The sequence below is a fragment of the Xyrauchen texanus genome, chromosome 19 (genome assembly GCF_025860055.1).
Source record: "Xyrauchen texanus isolate HMW12.3.18 chromosome 19, RBS_HiC_50CHRs, whole genome shotgun sequence".
Classification (NCBI taxonomy): Eukaryota; Metazoa; Chordata; class Actinopteri; order Cypriniformes; family Catostomidae; genus Xyrauchen; species Xyrauchen texanus.
The window spans coordinates 24,895,177-24,917,043 of NC_068294.1; the positions used below are offsets into that span (position 1 = coordinate 24,895,177).

General features: G+C 38.7%; 1 protein-coding gene across 1 annotated transcript; it reads right to left on the reverse strand.

Moving 5' to 3' along the window:
• Positions 1-4,492: 4,492 nt before the first annotated feature.
• Positions 4,493-21,165, reverse strand: LOC127660047 (clathrin interactor 1-like). The gene is made up of 12 exons (XM_052150104.1): positions 20,956-21,165; positions 15,323-15,427; positions 15,087-15,183; positions 14,834-14,942; positions 14,576-14,740; positions 13,567-13,744; positions 13,073-13,298; positions 12,773-12,857; positions 9,816-9,893; positions 8,743-9,014; positions 7,356-7,539; positions 4,493-6,249 (listed from the first exon to the last, which is right to left on the reverse strand). The coding sequence occupies exons 1-12, from the start codon at positions 20,994-20,996 to the stop codon at positions 5,921-5,923; spliced, it is 1,869 nt and encodes a 622-aa protein (XP_052006064.1). The 5' UTR covers positions 20,997-21,165; the 3' UTR covers positions 4,493-5,920.
• Between the last annotated feature and the right edge of the window lie 702 nt (positions 21,166-21,867).

Genomic DNA, 21,867 nt, shown 5'->3' on the forward strand with positions numbered 1-21,867 from the left:
ATGAGGTCTAGTTCTGTATCATATTGATCTGTATCATCAAGAATAGATCTGAATAAATAAACTATGTTTATTGTTGATAGTGATTTGAGTCTACTCAATGCATGCACCATTTGTTTTCTTCAAATGACCACTAGGGGGGAGTAAGACACCAGTACTTGCTTGCACTCTCTCTCTCTCTCTCTCTCTCTCTCTCTCTCTCTCTCTCTCTCTCTCGTACATTTTACTATGAAAATGGCAATGTAATTACTACAGTCATTGCTGATATTCTCTTCACTCTTGTGTTAAATGACAGTAAATCTATTAGTCCCACTGAAACTATGGCATCCATCACTAAACACACCTTTGTTTTATGTCAGACCGTTTAAACTGAAATATTGGGAGGGATGTGTTAGCCATTTATTTTATTTTTTCCATGTTAAAAATTACAATTAGGTCTCAATGGGTTTCATGAAGCATTATAAATCAGATAGTAAAACTTTGTTTTATTTAAAAGTTGAGAAATGCATGTGGCACTTTGTCTTGATGCATTTTGTTTAGCAATTATTCTCCTTATTGAATATATTATTCATGAACACATTATTTACTGTTTAAATACCCAATTTTTATTCTCTTCAAATGAGGTTTCACTTGGTAATACACAGTCACACATCCATATACTGTATAATTCTCTCTCTCTATATCTATCTATCTATCTATCTATCTATCTATCTATCTATCTATACACTCACCTAAAGGATTATTAGGAACACCTTACTTATACTGTGTTTGACCCCTTTTCGCCTTCAGAACTGCCTTCAGAACTAATTCTACGTGGCATTGATTCAACAAGGTGCTGAAAGCATTCTTTAGAAATGTTGGCCCATATTGATAGGATAGCATCTTGCAGTTGATGGAGATTTGTGGGATGCACATCCAGGGCACGAAGCTCCTGTTCCACCACATCCCAAAGATGCTCTATTGGGTTGAGATCTGGTGACTGTGGGGGCCATTTTAGTACAGTGAACTCTTTGTCATGTTCAAGAAACCAATTTGAAATGATTCGAGCTTTGTGACATGGTGCATTATCCTGCTGGAAGAAGCCATCAGAGGATGGGTACATGGTGGCCATAAAGGGATGGACATGGTCAGAAACAATGCTCAGGTAGGCCGTGGCATTTAAACGATGCCCAATTGGCACTAAGGGGCCTAAAGTGTGCCAAGAAAACATCCCCCATACCATTACACCACCAGCCTGCACAGTGGTAACAAGGCATGATGGATCCATGTTCTCATTCTGTTTATGCCAAATTCTGACTCTACCATCTGAATGTCTCAACAGAAATCGAGACTCGTCAGACAAGGCAACATTTTTCCAGTCTTCAACTGTCCAATTTTGGTGAGTTCTTGCAAATTGTAGCCTCTTTTTCCTATTTGTAGTGGAGATGAGTGGTACCCGGTGGGGTCTTCTGCTGTTGTAGCCCATCCGCCTCAAGGTTGTGCGTGTTGTGGCTTCACAAATGCTTTGCTGCATACCTCGGTTGTAACGAGTGGTTATTTCAGGCAAAGTTGCTCTTCTATCAGCTTGAATCAGTCGGCCCATTCTCCTCTGACCTCTAGCATCAACAAGCCATTTTTAGCCCACAGGACTGCCGCATACTGGATGTTTTCCCTTTTCACATCATTCTTTGTAAACCCTAGAAATGGTTGTGCATGAAAATCCCAGTAACTGAGCAGATTGTGAAATACTCAGACCGGCCCGTCTGGCACCAACAACCATGCCATGCTCAGAATTGCTTAAATCACCTTTCTTTCCCATTCTGACATTCAGTTTGGAGTTCAGGAGATTGTCTTGACCAGGACCACACCCCTAAATGCATTGAAGCAACTGCCATGTGATTGGTTGATTAGATAATTGCATTAATGAGAAATTGAACAGGTGTTCCTAATAATCCTTTAGGTGAGTGTATATATATATATATACACAGTACTGTGCAAAAGTTTTAGGCAACTTGTCTTAAGATGGTTATTTATATCTTCAACTTTAGTGTGTCAATAGGAAAAATACATTTTAGAGACTCCCAAACATTACTTTTGCAAATAGAAAAGATTAGAATAGAAGCACAGGAGCTCTGCAACAATGTCATGGTCCCCACACTTTCTCTGTATCAGAACATTCCACTATTATTAATAAAATTAGAGTACAGCTATTTATGATTTAGTTAAACATGAACTGCTATTCAAATCGCTGTGTTTGTCTTTAAATATTTGTATGGTGAAAATTAAATCCAAGATAACAGATGCAAATTAAGTTGAGGTGAAAAAGTCAAAGCAAGTGTTCTAGATATACTGTATATTTGTTTGTTGTATTTAATGCTTTTTATGTAGCATTTTAAGCTTTTAAAGTGTTTAAGCTTAAAGTAACCCTTTCAAGTGATTGTAATAAGGAAAATGTAGAAAGGTTTTTTCAAACTATTTGGGTAAATTAGCTTAACCCAAACCCCCCACACAAAAGCTTTAGCTTAAAAGGCAAGTAAACTCAGCCAAAAAGAAACGTCCTCTCACTTTAAACTGCTTTTATTTTCAGCAAACTTAACACGAGTAAATATCTGTGTGAAAAGTTTCAACAACCAAGACATTAAGTTTCACAGACATATAACTAACAGAAATTGAATTATGTGTCCCTGAACAAAGGGGGGTCAAAATCAAAAGTAACAGTAAGTTTCTGGTGTGGCCACCAGCTGCATTAAGTACAGTGCATCTCCTCCTCATGGACTACACCAAATTTGCCAGTTCTTTCTGTGAGATGTTACCCCACTCTTCCACAAAGGTACTTGCAAGTTCCCGGACATTTCTGGGGGGAAATGGCCATAGCCCTCACCCTCCGATCCAACAGGTCCTGTGCTCAATGGGATTGAGATCCGGGCTCTTCGCTGGACATGGCAGAACACTAACATTCCTGTCTTGGAGGAAATCATGCACAGAACGAGCAGGTACCACACAAGGGAGGAGGATGTCTTCCCTGTAACGCACAGCATTGAGATTTCTTGCAATGACAACAAGCTCAGTCCGATGATGCTGTGACACACCGCCCCAGACCATGACGAACCCTCCACATCCAAATCGATCCTGCTCCAGAGTACAGGCCTCAGTGTAACGCTCATTCCTTCTACTATAAATGCAAGTCTGACCATCAAAAGTGAGACAAAACTGTGCCTCGTCAGTGAAGAGCACTTTTTGCCAGTCCTGTCTGGTCCAGTGAAGGTGTGCCGGTGATGTCTGGTAAGTACCTGCTCTACAACAGGCCTACAAGCCCTCAGTCCAGCCTCTCTCAGACTTTTGCAGACAGTTAGTGCACTGATGGAGGGATTATGAGTTCCTGGTGTAACTCAGGCATTTGTTGTTGCCATCCTGTATCTGTCCAGCAGGTGTGATATTCGGATGTACCGATCCTGTGCAGGTGTTGTTACATGTGGTCTGCCACTGCAAGGACGATCAGCTGTCCTTCCCGTCTCCCTGTAGTGCTGTCTTAGGTGACATTGCAATTTATTGCCCTGACCACATCTGAAGTCCTCATGCCTCCATGCAGCATGCCTAATGCACGTTCACGGAGATGGGCAGGGACCCTGGACATCTTTCTTTTGGTGGTTTTCAGAGTCAGTAGAAGGGTCTTTTTAGTGTCCTAAGTTTTTATAACTGTGACCTTAATTGCCTACCGTCTATAAGCTGTTCGTGCCTTTACGACCATTCCACAGGTGCATGTTCATTAATTGTTTATGGTTCATTGAACAAGCAATAAAGATCTGAATTTACAATAAAGATCTGTAAAGTTATTACAAATGTATCTTTAAAATACAGTGTTCTGAAAAAGGGACTTTCTTTTTTAGTTTAGTTTGCATCTCTGAATTTGTTATCTTTTCAACACTAGTAAAAACTCCTTTTTACAATACGAAATTCAAAATGTCTTTCTAAGTTCAGTTCTGAACAACCAACATGGTGTCTTCTTAGGAGGACATTTTCAATTACTTGTCTTGTCTTTGTAACCATGCATGCTTCTGCATCCTTAAACCACTAATTATGTGCAATGGTCCAGCATTTTGTTGCATATTCATAAAATGACCAGCTTGCAATAGCTATGAGAATGCATGTGTCCAGATGGAAGATTTCCTAAGACAGTGTCTCTTCTCAATGGCTACAACAGGCCAAGAGCACACACACAGTAGGTTATAGAATATCTAGAATGATTCTGTCCTTAAAATAAATAAATAGACAACACAGACACTGGAACTGTTGCCAGTACCCTTTTTCTTCATTAAGCACAAGTTCCATATTAGCCAAAAGAGATATTCATTTTACACAAATAAAAAAAGTTGAGTGAAGGATCCAGTGCAAATAGGACATGTGGCTGTACAGCTTTCATCATTGAAAATGAGTAGAGTCAGGTCCAAGGAGGTCTATAAAAAACTATCAATATGAGATTGATTAGAATAGATAAAAGCAAGCATCACAGTGACAATGGAAATCAACCCTTTATTGTGATTCATAAAAGATCATAAGTACAATCAAGTCATTGTATGAAATTGAAAACATATTAAACATTCTCAAATGGAAGAATTTTTTGTTGCTTGCTGTATATTTGCATAAACATATAGTGTTTCCATTAACACTCCCTCACCCTTAACCACTCAATAGTTGAGATCCTAACAGACCGACTACAAAAATCTAAATAAACCCTTCAGAAAAGAAAAAAGACAGGAGGAATTTGGTCATTCTGCATGTAAAAAGCCTCAGAATGTTTGAGGGAGGTTTAGTTAGCATCCATGCACACTGTGGATAGAAAGAGATGATCTTGACAATAGAGTGATGGTCCTCTGGATACAGAATCAAACTCTGAACAACACAGTGCTACCTGGGCATTTCAAATTCACTGGTTTCAGCACATAGCCTCACCATATACACTCCGCATGAGCAGACATGCATAAAAATATGAAACTATATTAGGTTCAAAAATATATATAAAATCCTTGTAGTTGTCCAAACTATTCAATAGAAATCAACCATGCAAATACGTAAAAAAAGTGTGCATATATGTACGTCACTGGATACATATTTTCTTTAACAGTACCTTTAATAAATACTGTACTTTTTATTTTCTCTTGGAAGAAAAATTCAGGGAAAAAAAAAAAAGGCAACAGACTGGCAGGCACCATGTGTTCTAAAGGCATTGCAAAATCACATCCCCTGTCTTAGACAGACTTGCAAATCAGATTTCCAAGAAAGGCCACAATGGTTTTAATTTGGAATTGTCATTCTATCATCTTGATGTTAAAGTAATTCATTTCACTTGAAAGAATGATTATTTGCATAAAAACCACAATCAAATACAAAACAACAAGTGATCACAGGGTGTACTCCACTGAAAAATCCTCATGTTCATAATTTGTTAATAATCTTGTAACTTAATAACTTATTGCCTACATGCAAACATATTTACAGGTAATTTTAAGGCAGAGAGGCAAGGTCATTCTATGAATTCATAATTATGATCTGTCAACAGCATTAGGAACCCAAATACTTGTTGGGTTAATTTAAGAACTTTAAGTCTACAGTCAACTGTAGCAATTCATTGTCATCACATTCCTTAATGCACTTCTACAGTTAGAATTGTTGTTACATTTAAAGCAAATTCCCAAAGCCATAGAAATGTGAGCTGTGCAGATGCAATGAATGACATGATTTTTAGAACAAACCAGCCACCCTCAATAGGGCTCCATGGTACAGCTGATAAGAAGAACATAGAAAATAACATAATCATCCAGTTGTACATCATTTGATACAAGTATTTCCTGCGTGTCTTTATTAGACATCTTTCAAGTAGTCTTTGTCTTGTAGCTTCTTCATGGTCATACCTCCAGAAGGATTGTTCACATAATCTCTCTGCAGTTCATTTCCCAAAGTTGGCAAAATCTGCAAAGGCATCTTGCTTAGGTTGCCCCACTGCAGGGCTCATCCCCATGCCCATGTTTCCTGGCATTCCCATCGCAGCTGCAGACATGCCCATGTTCATATTCATTCCCATCATACCATGGTTGAGTGGCATTCCTCCTATGGGTGGCATGCCCATAATATTACCTGCCATGGTAGGCTGCATTCCCATGTTCATTCCTCCCATCATGGCATTGGCGGGTGGTCTGACCATTGTTGGGGTGGCTTGCATGCCCAGGTTCATTCCAGTGAAGCCTTGAGTTATCATATTGACTGGGGTCTGAACTCCTATTGCAAAATAAAGAGAGAAACATTTTATTATGAAGGAGGAAGAAATTGCATAAGTAGGATTGAATGAAGTGCTCACGAAAGAGATGCGTCTGTTTTTTGAAAATAGTTCAAAAAAGAGAATCAGCTGCTTGGGTGGAGTTTGGAAGGTCGTCCCACCATCGAGGAACGGTGGAAGTGAAAGTCAGAGAAGGTGATTTTGTGTCTCTGTGAGATGGCACCATGAGGCACCGTTCACTGGCCGATCGCAAGTTTCTGGAGGGCAAATAGACTTAGAGTGAGTGTAGATAGGAGGATTCTCTCATGCACATTGAAAACCAAATGTGCCACCGTGTCTGGATTAATTGCAGAGGTTTGACTGTACATGCAGGATAGTCCTGCCAGAAGAGCATTGCAGTGGTCATGTATGACAAGAGCTTGGACAAGTAGTTGTGTACCATGATCAGATAGGTAAGGTCTGATCTTCCTTATGTTGTACAGTGCAAATCTGCATGAAGTTTAACTGGTCGTCAAACACAACCCCAAGATTTCTGCTTGTCCTGGATGGTGTGATCATTCACGAATCTAGCTGAATGAAGTTATTTTGTTTCAATGGGCTCACTGGAACAACGAGAAATTCAGTCTTAATTTGTAATCAGCTCTAAGCAGTCTTTAGAAAACAGACAGAAGAGAATTTATAATATATAATGTTATACATATATAAAGTCAAATTGAAAGTGTTAAATACAATCTAATGGAATACATGATATGCTGATTAAGAAAATTAAACAGAATTCAATATCAATATTTGCTGAAATAGGCCCCCAAATAAAGTTAATTCCATATATAATAAAAAGTGATATATATATATATATATATATATATATATATAATAAAAACTAAAAATATAGACCTTACGTTATTTTGGCTGTTGAGTTCTCAATACCCAAAAGTACTGATTATAATAGAAAATGTGTTTTTAGAAGTCAATATATTATTTGGTTTATTTTCATATTAAATTTGCGGTTTTAAATTATGATACTTATGGTCTTGATTTTAAAGAAATGTCTTTGATTTCTTCCTTAACATCCAGATTTAATAAACTTAAAATCTGCATCCATGCTTACCATGTTGCTGCATCATGTTGAGTGTGGGCTGAGAGGGTTTGGGTGGGTGCATGCCTGGGCCAAGATAGTCCAGGCTTATGTCTATGTTAGTATTAGACCAAGTGGAAGGCACAGAGGCTTTGGGATTAGGTTTCTGTGCCATTGGTTGCTGGGGTACCAGTGGGACCTCCATAGTCTGCAGTGGCTGCAAAGACCAAAGGAAAAACAATTCAGTTTGTACATTTACAACCAAACATATGAGATAGTACATCTGTGTATTAACAACTTTGTTACAATGATACTGTTTTGCTACAGTTCATGCATGATACATTTCTACAATGGCAATGAATGCTTGCCAATGGCAGAATGACACAAGTCAAAGATGAAAGGCAGTATTATTACTCCATAACATTCCAATGTGGTCATCAAGATTTAGGGTTATCAAGACTCTTGATTTATAAGACAGAAATATTGGATGAAAGGCATTGTCTTCTACTAAAATTATTTCAGCATGTTCAATTGAATCTCAAGCCCCTCTAATTATACCATGCTTTTATCTTAAGCCAAACAAAACTTGCCATTTTAAAGTAGGTCAGGCTTTTAGCATGCAAATATTATCTTTGTGCAAGGCTTTGGTTTCAATTTAATGGTTTTCAAACTTAAACTTGTTCCTCCTCATTCTGCCATTCTGTGATGGGCATCCCTAGGGGACACGGCTTGATGTGTAATGCGGAGGGGGTGGGTGGAAAATTGTGCCGATGCTGCGCGTTCACCCTTGCTCGAATCACTTTCATGTTGCCTGCACTCTAAACCGCTGGCTCTGAACCTCGGACAGAATTGTCTTTTCTTGCATAAATGGTGTTTAGTGTACAGTTCCACTTAGATGAGCTGTATTAAGTACTCCATAGATGGACAATCTGAATGAAAACCACATAATCTATGTAAAACACAGGCCCTACATTGCTGGTTCATCACTATTCTTTTTGGCTTTTAAATACAATATTGAGGCACAGGAATATGCTAAAGTTAAAGTATATATAATAATGATATATAATGAATTGCAACAGCACTAATTTGTAAGTTATACTAAAACAATTTATAGTTAGATGTCTCTGCAAAATGGTCACACTAAAGTTTGACTCATTGATCATGCTTTAGCCGGACTGTAATGGGCCATTGTCTATAAAAAAGGAACAACTCTTCCATATGCCCCACCCCAACTTCCTCAATGGTTTCAATAAGAAATAGGAAAATAGGAAATAAACGGCTTCCATCAAAGCATTTCATTGGGTCATAAAGTAGAAGAATATGTAGTCATAAGTATTCATTCTTTATAAATAGATGTATGAAGAACATGCAGCCATGCTCAAACACCGACTGAGAGAAAACTAATAAAGACTGTAGATACCTGTGATTTGGATGTTGGCAGGCCAATATTCTGTGTGGTTGTCATCGAGAAGTTCATGCTTTGGGAGGAGCTGATGCTAGTGGTCTGAGAGGAGCCCATGAGGTCAAATAGGTCAGTGGATGGTGCTGTGGAAGCAGAGGCAGGAGTGGCCTGTAGACCTGAAAAAAGGTCCATCCCTGTAGGGTTGACAGGCTGGGCTGAAGGCACAGGTGGCTGGGCAGTAGAAAAAGCATTCCAATCGTCAAAGTCTCCATTGCCACTAGATGCTGGGGCTGAGGAAAGACAATAGGCTTCAATGAAAGTGCAAAGAGCAGCCCAAACTGTTGTCCTGTAAATAAAGGTGATGGAGAGTACAGGTAATACCGAAAGAAACTATAATATTCATGAGGCCTTTTGATCAAAAGGAAAGTTTGTGCTTTAACTGCAAAAAAACTGGCTTCATTTCAGGCTCTACCTTCGACAAGACCAAGTAATTGATGTGCATTTGCAATCAAATGAGCTATAAAACGTCACACAACATAAGAGAAATGGTAATGAAACCATCATGACTCTGAAGACATGTTGCATAAATATCAAAAGAATCTCAGACTCTGTAACTCCAACTCAGTCCTAGAAAAGTGAAGTGACATGTCACATCCAACAAGAGCTGAAATGTGTCTGCTCATTAGCTTTTAGGCACGGCACCCCACCATATGGCCTCCCTCCCTCTGACTATTTAAGAGGTTTCTGCATGGAGTTTTTCATAAACAGGCAGCTGAGGATGGCACCCTCTGGTCCAGCAGAAAATACAAACAGCCTTCTGTTATATTTCCCAAACTAATATCCCAATTCTAATATCTATATAAAAACACAGATTGTCTTTCAAGTTACACTTCCTTAGGCTTAAATGTAATTTAAATTAACAAGTTTCTTTTTTTTTATCACTTATATTTGGCAACTGTAAAAATATAGATTTTTCTATTGGTTCTGCAATGTTTCAAATAATAGAAGTTACTACATATGAGAAGTTAAAGTGAAGTGTTTCAGGCTTGAATTTTGACCTGGTGGTATTTTAAAAGGTTACATAGACATACCGGTTGTTGACGGAAGAGTGGCTGCAGCTGCAGGAGAAGAGAAATCAGCAAAACCTCCAATCAGATCAGAGTTTAAACCTAAAAATAGGGAAAACACACAGAGAGAGAGAGAGAGAGAGAGAGAGAGAGAGACACATTTGACAATCTAGATTGGCCAAACATATTGTTCAAATATGTCCACAGAAAACGACAAAAATTCAGAACATTGGAACTCAATTCCAAAATAAGCAAACCGAACTATTAAGCATCTACATCTGGCATGTAGTTTGTGTGTTGAGCTCACATATTGTGTCTATGAGAGCTAAAAACAGAAGTGCTTCATCAGTCAGCGAGTGCAACGTGTGTGTTACACAACAGAGCACCGCTTACCTATAACAAGCACGTAGTGCATGCAGACAATGTATTTATTTATTAAACACAGCCTTATGAGATTTACAAAGATATTGTATGTCTTCAAGAGACTTTAAATAAAATGCACAAGTCATAGGACTACTTGAATGGTGCTTGACGGTAACGACCATGACTTACACACAGTATCGAGTTTGGATTGGCCTCGTCGGACCAGTACCCGATCCGGTTAAAAATATCACTATCAGACCCGATACCTATCCAGGTATCAGATCGGCGCATCCCTAAACCTAGTATGTTTTCATATGAAAATGCATCGATTTTGCTGCAAATATGCCTCTCACCATACTGTAACATTATTTTGTTCCACCAATGACACTTTTGAAAATGTTCCCTAGTACCGTGTACTGGAAAACGATGACGTTATAAACTGAAAAGGGAGATTTTCAACAAAATGTATTAGTGTAGATGTACTAATATCATTCATTATTGAAAAGTATTGGTAAAAACAGTTTAATTTTAAATGGTTTATTTTACCCAATATTGGACTGTGCCATGCATTTTTATGCTTTTTGGAGTATCATGTCATTAGCTTAGAAACAAGCTAATGTCAAACTGAAAATCAATTCTACTGAAATTAGCTTTCTGTGTGGCTCACAGAGCTGCTGCCACTTAAAGGTGGGGTATGTGATTTGCAAAACGGCCGGCAGATTTTGAAAATACACAACTCATAAAGTCCTACCTTCTCTCCTCCAACGCTGGCCCTGACTCCACCCATTCGAAAAACATGGACGCGCAATCATGCACGAGCGAAAACTCAGATGCGCGAGAGCGAGCCAGGCTAGCATAGGTTGGAGTTTCTGCATGACGTCACCATTTACCTGCTAAGACCGTCAACATGGCACAACATTCAGCGTTAAGTTGCACCAGATATTATTAACATTCAACAGTCACATAAATCATTAGTATTGTTAGAAAATTTATGTTTTTGAAATGTAAATATATATTGTATAAATATAAAATATATAAAAATATATTGGACGTCTTGGTTGTCACCGAAGTTTATGGCTAAATATAGGGCTGACCGATATAACGTTATCAGATGAGACTGTTATGCGCATCTCGTCAGTAAAGCACATAACATAAAGTGCATTCATTGATTAGTAAATCGCCATCAGCTGCTTTCAGATGGAGTGGCGTATACTACACAGAGCCGTAGTTCACTAACAAGCTGGACCGTGATAATGAAGGGTAAATTGCCCAGCTTGTCAGTGATGAACTACAGCTCTGTGTAGTAAATGCCGCTCCATCTGAAAGCAGCTGATGACGAACAGGACACGCGCGCCAGGGTGGTGGGGGGAGGGGGGCATGGTACGACCGTTTGATTGACACATTTTCTGTCCAATGATTCTAGATGGTCTTGAAAATGATCGGCTGGAGTTTTTCGAGTCCTGCCCGTTCCACAGATGATTAAATTGCTTAATTTTCATTTCAGTGCTTCTAATTTACAGCCAGTAAGTGGGTTAGGAATAGGATTTCAAGTTATTTTGAAAAAATGGTCAAAAAAGAAAATCACATACCCCACCTTTAAGAGGTTCAATTTCAGTCAGAATGTCTTAGAATGCAGCTTACTATGCAAGCAGTAGACGGTAAGGCTTTGGAAGGTTTTTGGAAAAGAGTGAGAAATAAGAAACATCTGTTTGTGTCTGTAAGGGACACACACTGGTCATGTTAAATTCAAGCAGCCTGTGGCTGGAGTTATGTGGAGGACATATGCAGCTGTTTGGCTGGTAGAGGAAAAGAGAGAGCTGGACCATGAGGTGAAGGAGCTATGCATCTGCTCAGCACTACACACCCACCAGGGACCAATTTAACATCTGGCCCCAGTAACTAAATGGTTACAGCAGCCGACAGAAGCACAGGCCAGCTCCTATACTAAACTTCACTGTGGCCACAGAGCCCTAAAAAACCTCAATGCCAAACTAATTGCAGGAGAATTCTAAAGCTTTCTGCTGCTTTCACGAATCTTCTCAACCCTTCCTCTTCTCTCCCTACATCAATTATTTAGGGTTGAAGCCTTCAGTATCACTTCTCTCTAAACAGGCTCCAAACTGAATTGTTCTCTATGAGGTTGTGACAGCTGTTAAGGTAGTGCTGAACCACCAAGCAAATAAATTAGATTTAAATCAGAATTTGACTGATGAGACCCTTCTCTGGTAGTATATAACATGTGTTTGTTTGTTTATTTGTTCGTGTGTGATTTAAATCAACTTCAAGAATTTAGGTTAAAATGTATATTTAAAATGCATATTTTAACTGGTCAGGTCACTATTTCTTGAATGATTTTCCACGGTTTATAATCACCATATTACCTTCAAAAGTTAATTTTAAATGGTCCTACATAGAGACAAATTAATTTTTAAAAAGCGCAAATAATGCATGTAAAATTAATAGGCATGGATAACAATTATTAATAAAAAAATGCAAATTCAGTTTAAAATAGTTGTAGATGGAATACATTATGTCACGCATGACAAATTAAAATTTTCCCTCCACCAAAATTGTCAACTTTGTAGAGTAATTCAACGGAATTGTGTCACTATTTTCACCTTTGGAGGCTGGCTGAGCGGGTACAGGATCTGCTGAGAACAAATCCACCAGACCAGCACTTGGTTGGCTCACTGCTGATGTGGTCTACAGCAACAAAAAGGACAAATTGAAACCACTGCAAACACCTGCCACATGAAGGCAGTAAAGAGTTCACATTTATATCAGCATGACCTCTCCTTGACTTTGAATAATAGGCCTAATCTCGGAGTTTAACAGACCACAGAGGTTTAACTATACAGGAGAAAAATACATGTCAAGGAATGAGCATCATTTCTAGTGTTTCTCTTTAGCTTTGCTACCTGGTTGATGTTTGTGTTGGTGGAGGGTTTATCGCCAACATAATTTGCAGCTGCTCCCAGATCTATCGTTTTGGAGGGGGTGCCACCTCTCTTTCGAGTGGCAGTGGTCTCTGTGGCTTGGACAATCTGTACACTTTTGGTTGTCACCATCTCTTCATCATCTTTAAATTCTGATTTCTCAGACTTCCCATTTCGTGCTGCCCTATTTCGTTCCTCCTCTGCGTCACTATACAGAGAAGAGAAACATAAGCTTGTTCAAGCCCTGGTTTACACATCAGATGACTAAAACATTTTCTCCTTACTTTGGGAATAAGTAAAATAAGACAAAATAATGTGACAAAACTATCAGTTCATGAGCATGCAAATAAACAGTCGCCAATGATTTTTGTTCTTATAATTAGTTATGCTATTTATGCACTTTGTGTTTTAGAGTGTTTTCAAATTTGTAGGAGATGAACTGTAATAGGAAGGTGAAACGGCCTGGGGGTCCTGACCTGAATCTGTCAGGCGAGTCGTCCCTGTCTTTTTTGCGGAAAATATTGATGGTGTCACCGATGGTACTCCCAATCTTGTCGCTGATTTCTCCCAGTTTCTCACTGAAAGCCCCCTTGCTTTTGTCCCAGTCGTCATCCCATTTAGAGTGCGAGTCTTTGAAATCAAACTTATCCTCCGCTGGAGAGCATATAAACAGGAAAGGAAATTTGCTAAGGAGATATTACAAGCTTAAGCACTGCTTCTTTTAACTCCTAAAATACAGTCAACATGAAATGCTGTTCACAAGCCATTTATTTCCATAATAAAAAAAAAATAAAAAAAAGAGAATTTTTCCATATTTTGATTTTGTTGACTATTTGACGACTGAAGAAAAAACATTTTGAAGAACAATTAAGAATAACATGCATTAATCATTCACAATAATGAACCTGGAAGTTTTAAGAAAGTAAATGAGGTGAATTATGAATTCATGTTGAAATTTATGACTATAAATAAATGAGGGGAAAAAAAATATTGCACTTGTGAATTGCTGAAAAACATAGGTTATGTTAATTATAAATGTTGTCAATAAACAGAGAATTGAAATGAGACTGTGATGTTTCTGAACCTACAGAACGGTTTCCAAACCTCTAAGGTTTAAACTGCCCCATTCTTCAAAGTATCAACTAAGAACTGGGGATACATCATTAAATAAAGCTGTATGTTGCCAGCTCAAAAATTTATATAATGATGCAAATCAAGTTTCAAGCTTTCTTGCTTAAATAGCTAACAATTAAACACAACATACAAATAAAATAATATCACATATAACACTACAACCCAGAGCTTGTTTACCGAGAGGCCTGCTTGGATAAATACTTAGAAAAATTGTTATGAATATAGCCAACTTTTTGTCATATTTTTAAAAGAATATGAGGGAATATCATCTGACTAATGCATCTCATGGAAACATGAAGTGGACAGTATGTGTATAGAGACCAAGGGAAAAAGAGTAAGTTTAGTACATACAGTATCTGAAGCCCCCCATAGTATCAGAAGACACTCCAATGTATTTGTCTCTGTTTTTCTTGGCCTTCTTCCTCTCTTCTCTTAATCGGTCATCGTCCTGGACTAACTCTATCAGCTCCTTCACTTTCTGGCGCACATTGATACCCTGGTCTTTCCCGTTTTCATCTGGAACATAAACAATTTATTCATTACCGGTCAGCTTCTGAGAGACCTCAAGCTCCAGCAGAGTAGAAAAGAATGCCTGTTCTGTTGACTCACCTACACAATGATAGCTCTCAATAGACCGCAAATCATACAGGTGTTCTCTCGCGCTAGTGACCACCCTTTCGGATCCATTTCTGATCAGGTAACCCAGCAGCAGTAAAGACTAAGTTGGAGAGGGCAGTTCAGGACACATTACAGCACAACTAAATTATCTGAATCCTATAGAGCTGGTATTAGGACTAAAAATGTATGTTTAGTGTCAAACCAGTGTAAATATCCCTTTAGCCCCTTCAATTCAAAAACATACCTTGTAAACTCGTCTCCAGTTTTTCTTGTTGTCTTTTAGCATTCTGGTCCACAGCATGTTCATTACCTCTGGAAACTGCTCGTACATGAATGTGGACCTGAAATGAATTAGCAGGATGCCAAACTGTATCTTAGTAGGCTCACTGTATCACAAGTATGCATAACTATTGACAGTTAAAGAGGAGAGATAAAAGTTCACAGAAAGAATGCTGAGAAATCAAACCCCCCTTCACTTACCTGGCAATCTCCCCCATTATCTGACCAGAGGGTCCCCATGGGTCATCGTTTGTGGCTTCTCGAACTTTAGACTCAGTTTCTGTATAGTTCATCACAACATTGGTTCTGAAAGAAAGATTTAAACCTTCAAAAAAATATATATATTAAAGTATTCTACATCTTTCAATATCAGCAGGAGCCTTTAATAGCAAGAAGATTAAAAACGACCCACAAATTAAAAATAATTACTGAGGAGCATAAAGGTTAATAAAAACATGTCAGATAATTCAGTTCTAAAATTAATGCAATAAATTGAGGTCAATAATGGCTGATTGTATAATTTGTGTGAATGTGTAAGAGTTCTGATTATAGAAGTTAAGAAAAGTTGCACAAGATGGTAATGATAAACTCTCAGTAAGGCCTATTGGCAATGGTTCCACATTTTTTAATGGAATGTATACAACAGTGGCGGCTGCTGGTCTTTCAAAGAGGGGAAGCTCATTTTCGGCCTACATTATAAACTTATTTACCCTATTTTTTGCACTAAATCAATCTTAGGTGTTGATCTGCCCTGCTGTTTAATTCTAATTTTTTCCTCGTAAGGAAGACTTTCAAATGGCTTCGCCAAAATCAGGTCGACAATATTAGCACCGTCTGCCATCGTGCGCAGTTTCACCCGTACTGACGCTAGCCTAGCCTACTGTATGAATGAATGAATGAGCGAGCGAACGAGCAGCTCTAAAACAAAATATATTAAACTTGGTAAAACTGAAACAAGGAATGTGGTGTATAATTGTGTGAAATGTATTATGCAAATTGACTAGCAATTTCAGCCAAACAAATATAAAGAAATAGGTTGCAGCAGTTTGTCTTTCGACTACACTTGAGAAATCCATGATGGGACTGGCGTGAAATAGCTTCAGTGACTTCTTATAGTACAGATTCGCTGTCAATCAAAAGGAGATGCAGTCTTTCGACAGATCCTCCAATCATCACGCAGAAGCCCGGAGTCCGGGCCAGCCCACTCCTCATTCACCCCCAGAGACGCTGAGCTTATTAATGACTTGCAATATACATTTACAACAAAAACATTTATTATCTTGTTACAATGGCACCTGTCACAGGGTGGTATATATTAGGCAATAAGTGAAGTCAGTTCTTGAATTTCATGTGTTGGAAGCAGGAAAAATGGGCAAACGTAAGGAGATCTGAGCAACTTTGACATGGGCCAAATTGTGACGACTGTGTCAGATCATCTCCAAAACAGCAGGTCTTGTGGGGTGTTCCCGGTATGCAGTGGTTAGTACCTACCAAAAGTGGTCCAAGGAAGTACAACCGGTGAACCGGCAAAAGAGTTATGGGCGCCCAATGCTCACTGATGCACATGGGGAGCGAAGGCTAGCCTGTCTGTTCCCATACCACAGAAGAGCTACTGTAGCACAAAATTCTGAAAAACGTACTGCTTTCATGATAGAAAGGTGTCAGAACACACAGTGTATCGCAGCTTGATGTGTAGCCACAGACTGGTCGGAGTGCCCATGCTGACCCCTGTCCACAGACGAAAGTGACTACAATGGGCACGTAAGCATCAGAACTGGACCATGGAGCAGTGGAAGAAGGTGGCTTGGTCTGATAAATCACGTTTTCTTTTAGATCATGTGGATGGCTGGTTGTGTGTGTCATTTACCTGGGGAAGAGATGGCAACAGGATGTACCATGGGAAGGCCGGCCAGCGGAGGAAGTGTGATGCTCTGAGCAATGTTCTGCTGGGAAAACGGATCCGGCCATTCACGCGAATGTTACTTTGACACATACTACCTACCTAAAGATTGTTGCAGACCATGTACACCCCTTCATGCCAAAGGTATTCCCTTAAGGCAGTGGCCTGTCTTAGCAGGATAATGCACCCTGCCACACTGCAAAAATTGTTCAGCAATGGTTTGAGGAACATGACAAAAGGGTGTTGACTTGGCCCCCACATTCCCCAGATCTCAATCCGATTGAGCTATGGGACGTGTTGGACCAACAAGTCCAATCCATGGAGGCCCCACCTCGCAACTTACAGGACTGGATCTGCTGCTAACTTCTTGGTGCCAGACACAACAGGACACCTTCAGAGGTCTCGTGGAGTCCATGAATCGATGAGTCAGAGCTGATTTGGCAGCACAAGTGGGACCTACATGATATTAAGCAGGTGGTTTTAATGTAGTGGTTGATTGGTGTAGGTTTAGATAAAAACTATCAGGTTATGAATGATTATAAGATTTAATTCAGGTCAAATTTGACCCGCAAATGCAAAAGGTATATGCAGATTCTGAATGCATAGGAAGGTTAAAAGCTGCACTCTGAAATGTTTTCCTCATTCAAAAAGTTCAACTCCTAAATATATGAATTGTACTTTTGCAATACAAATAGAAAATTATGACCACTCACATTACAATTATGACTCCACTCATATCAGTAACCTTATAAAAGCTGTTTTATTCTACATGAAGAGGGTCCACACATGGGGACTGCCATGTTAGTCACATGACCAGCCAAAAACTACTCGCTTAATCTCAGTTACAGTCCTGTCATTTGATACTTTCACTCACTGATTAAAGAAAACACGGCTGACTGTGAATGCTAAGTTTCTACAATGGCACCTGAAACTGAAAACTATTGATTTTAACTGCATCCAAGTCGCTAGGTGTCAGTGTAAATCCAAGATGGCACAAAGACAAAAGTTACTTAGTGCACCTTTAAGGAATCAGTTTTCTTTATATAACTACAATGCCTTAAGACTACGTGGTGTCCCAAATCTGTTCTAGTATGAGGGTCATTACAAGCCATATCAACCGAATGATGTTAGGGCACTGAACTAGTTTCCTACTGAACATAAAATCCCCTTAGGTTACATCACTAGTATCAAAACAATTTTTCCTTTACTAATAAATTAGAAAAAGAAACACTTCAGAACAGTTATTCAAATAACTGCTCAACACCATCAGAAATCTCTGACACCCCCTTTAAATACCAGACAGAAGTAATCTGCAAGGAAGGCCATCAAAAGCCATTAATAAGTGAAACCATCTAGCACTAGAGGGACATAACCAGAATGACAATAATGACACATGAGAACTCAGTAGATGGGCGGGGTGTAGGACAAAGTCACTGAGAATAGAGGCTGGATCTAATAAAAGTGCACTAGGCAGTCCTGAGTCTTTCCTGCTCTAAAATATTTGTGGTTTTAATAGAAAAAAATGTACTGCAAAATAATAACAACAAAAAAACAGCATGCTTATATCTTAATCTTTTAATAAAATTAGTTGTAGTTGAAAATAAGACAATAATATAGGCTAGACAATGACAGAGTCATTATGGTGAAACAGATAGCTTGTCCCATAAACAAACATCCAGATACATATATCGACCTGGTTTAAATTGAACAAAATAGGTCAGGTATCTGTTTGCGTGTACTTGCAGGCTACTATAATTTTTTTTCTCCTCTAAAAGTTCTGGAATGAACAGGAATTTGTGTCTTGCTTATCAACATCATGCCAGACCAGTCAGCTGCATTAACGGGATGAACAGCTTGGTGATGATGCAGGCTGTTTTTATTAAAAACCTTTTTCTTCCTAAGGAGGTACTGGTGAGATACTACGTACTGTTAGGCTATCTGCTATCTGTCACTTTCGATAAATACTATCTGAAGTCTGCCTGTGACATCTCAGGACTGTTTCACATCATCTTGAGACAGGCTGTTCATTGCTTTATTTGCATGAATCAAAATTCCCCTCACTTAGTAAGCCCCCCATGGCTGCACTGAGGCCCACTTGGCAAGGCAGAGATGGGAGCAAAATGCAAAACTGAGTTTTGCTCCCAAAAAAAAAAAAAACAAACAGAGTAAATTTCTTAAGCTTGCTACATTTATTTCTTGCTTGCTTTGTAAAAGCAGGAAATGACAGTGTTTTTTTTTTTTTTACAGGTCACGATACGAGCTTGTGTTCTTGAACTTTTTCTTATTCATCACCTCATCTAGTTTATAAAGCAATTTGATACTCCAGGGATTAAATGTGGCCGCTATTAACAGGCTCTACTCCTAAACATCATACAGCATATACACAACATTAACACATTGAATTTCACATAGTTTCATAGCCAAACAAGTGGGCGGACTACACAATTTCAAAGACTTGTGATTGCGCAATATCCACCCAGTTGTTTGTGCAGTCATATTTATGAAATGAAAACTTTAACAGTTTTGTATGTAAAAGACAAGGTAGCCATAAATTTTCATAGCAATAGGGGGCCTGGATAGCTCAGCGAGTAAAGATGCTGACTACCACCCCTGGAGTCACAAGTTCTAATCCAGAGGTGCTCAGTGACTCCAGCCAGAACTCCAAAGCAACCAAATTCGCCTGGTTGCAAGGGAGGGTAGAGTCACATGGGGAAACCTCCTCGTGGTCACTATAATGTGGTTCGCTCTCGGTGGGGCAGATGGGGAGACAACTGAGATTCGTCCTCCGCCCAGATTGAGGCGAGTCACTATGCCACCATGAGGACTTCAGAGCACATTGGGAACTCCAAATTGGGGAGAAAAAAAAAGGAAAGAAACAAAAAAAATATATATATTTTAATTAGTTTTTGGTTTTAACGTGAAGTAAACAGCTATAGGAAAAAGTAAAAACAAAACAACACTATCTCGTGATTAATGTAGTTGAGTAAAAAGCAAATCTTTGAAAGAGATAAGGCCGATATCTAAAGAGAAATAAAAAGGGAGGTGAATTCTGTAACTACAGTATGACCGTCAGTTCATTTCAAGATGGGATTTAACTTGTCCTTGACTTTGGCAGTGCACAAGATAAACTATTATGAACTGCCGTAATTTCCCACCAGACAAACATGTAAAGTTATTCATTAGAATAGACAATAGTTGACAGTCTACATCGCAGCCGGAAGAGCGTTTGAGATACACGTTTCTATTAGCCGGAAGATGGTTTAATATGTTTCTAACAGCAGCATCGATACCAGCAGTTTCCATGAAACTAAATAGGCTCCATAATACCAACTGCTCAACCGTCATTATACGCACAGCCTTGTAACAAGTTGACAACCAGAAAGTGTAAACACATTGCCAATTAGTCAGCCAGGAACAGCTCACAAATGTGAACAATGACTCATTTTTCATAACTGGCTGACAGGTTAGCTTGAATAAAGGGTCTGACTGTAAAAGTTATTGACACACAAATACCTAGTCAATGTTAAATGTATCTTCTTTTAAAGTAATTTCACGCAGAAGTAATCGCAATCTTTTTTTTTTTCTTTCTTTTTAAATCAGTTTGACAACCGACACAAGTTTAGCAACTGTAAGGATTAGCCAACGAGTGGTAAGGAAATTAACTTCAACGACAGACTTTTTCTTGAAAACAGAATTAAGCCACAGCATACAAGTGGAACCGTCTGATAAAGTAATATAGCCGTTCAAGACGACTATTTCTGTATAATCTGGCGAAACAAGTAACTTTTCGGGGGTCAACAAAGCTGTAGTTAGCCAGTGTGCTAGCTCCTGCCTCGGTAGTGCGATGTGACGTCAGCGAGTGCGTACGTGTCTCTTTTTCAACAGGTATGAGCCAGGACACTGAAATACCTTCAAAAACATTCACAATACTCACGCTTTATCAACCAGCTCCCTCACTTTCCACATGTTCAACATCTTGGCTCTGTCGTTGGGGCTTTCGGTCGCGAAAACAGGTGTTCCAGCCCTTGAAGTCCGCTGGTCGTGCCAGTCGAGCTGTCACAAAACCCAAAGCATGAACTCTGAGAAGTTTACGCTGCTTCAGACAGCGGTGGAGGAGCGCATGGCCACAACAGGTTATTACGGAAATGCGCTATCACTTACGGAAATTTCGTAGGCTGTCTCAGCAAAACGACACATCTTTGGATGTGGATATGAGGATATGACAAAAGCCACATTAAAGTAACCTACAAAATAAAAATGTTATGTGAATAAATTGTATAAATGTGAGAGATACCTATGGACGTGTTTTAAATTGTAGCCAAATAAAAAAAAAAAAAAACTAAAAAAAAAAAAAACTGGAAACCGTCAAAAATCTATACAAATTTAAGAATATAAACCCATACATTTAAATGGTTTCACTTTACAATTAATTGACGTTAGTTAGAAATTTAGTTAAAATAAACTAATATTAAACAAAACTTTAATTAATTAATAAATAAATAAATTAATCTTGCTTAATGTTAAAGCGATAGTTCACCCATCATTTCATCATTTACTCACCCTAATGCCATACCAGATGTGTATGACTTTGTTACATCTGATGAACTCCAACAAAAAGTTTTAGAAGAATATCTCAGCTCTGTATGTCCTTGCAATGCAAGTAAATGGTTATTAGACCTTTGTAGCTCCAAAAATCACATTAAGGAAACATAAAAGTAATCCATAATCTTTAGAAGCGATATAATAGGTGTGGGTGAGAAACGGAACAATATTTAAATACTTTTTTTACTCTTAATCTCCACTTTAACTTTCACTTTCAGATGTAAGTGAAACTAAACAGGCACCA

Excerpts from the sequence above, each read along its gene's own strand:
- LOC127660047 (XM_052150104.1), bottom strand. The coding sequence starts at position 20,996 with ATGTTGAACATGTGGAAAGTGAGGGAGCTGGTTGATAAAGC. Across the intron at positions 13,745-14,575 it reads TATGGGGGGCTTCAGATACT|CGGAGGATAAGTTTGATTTC; the intron begins GTATGTACTAAA and ends TATGCTCTCCAG. Across the intron at positions 9,894-12,772 it reads CGCTCAGCCAGCCTCCAAAG|GTTTAAACTCTGATCTGATT; the intron begins GTGAAAATAGTG and ends CCCTATTTTTAG.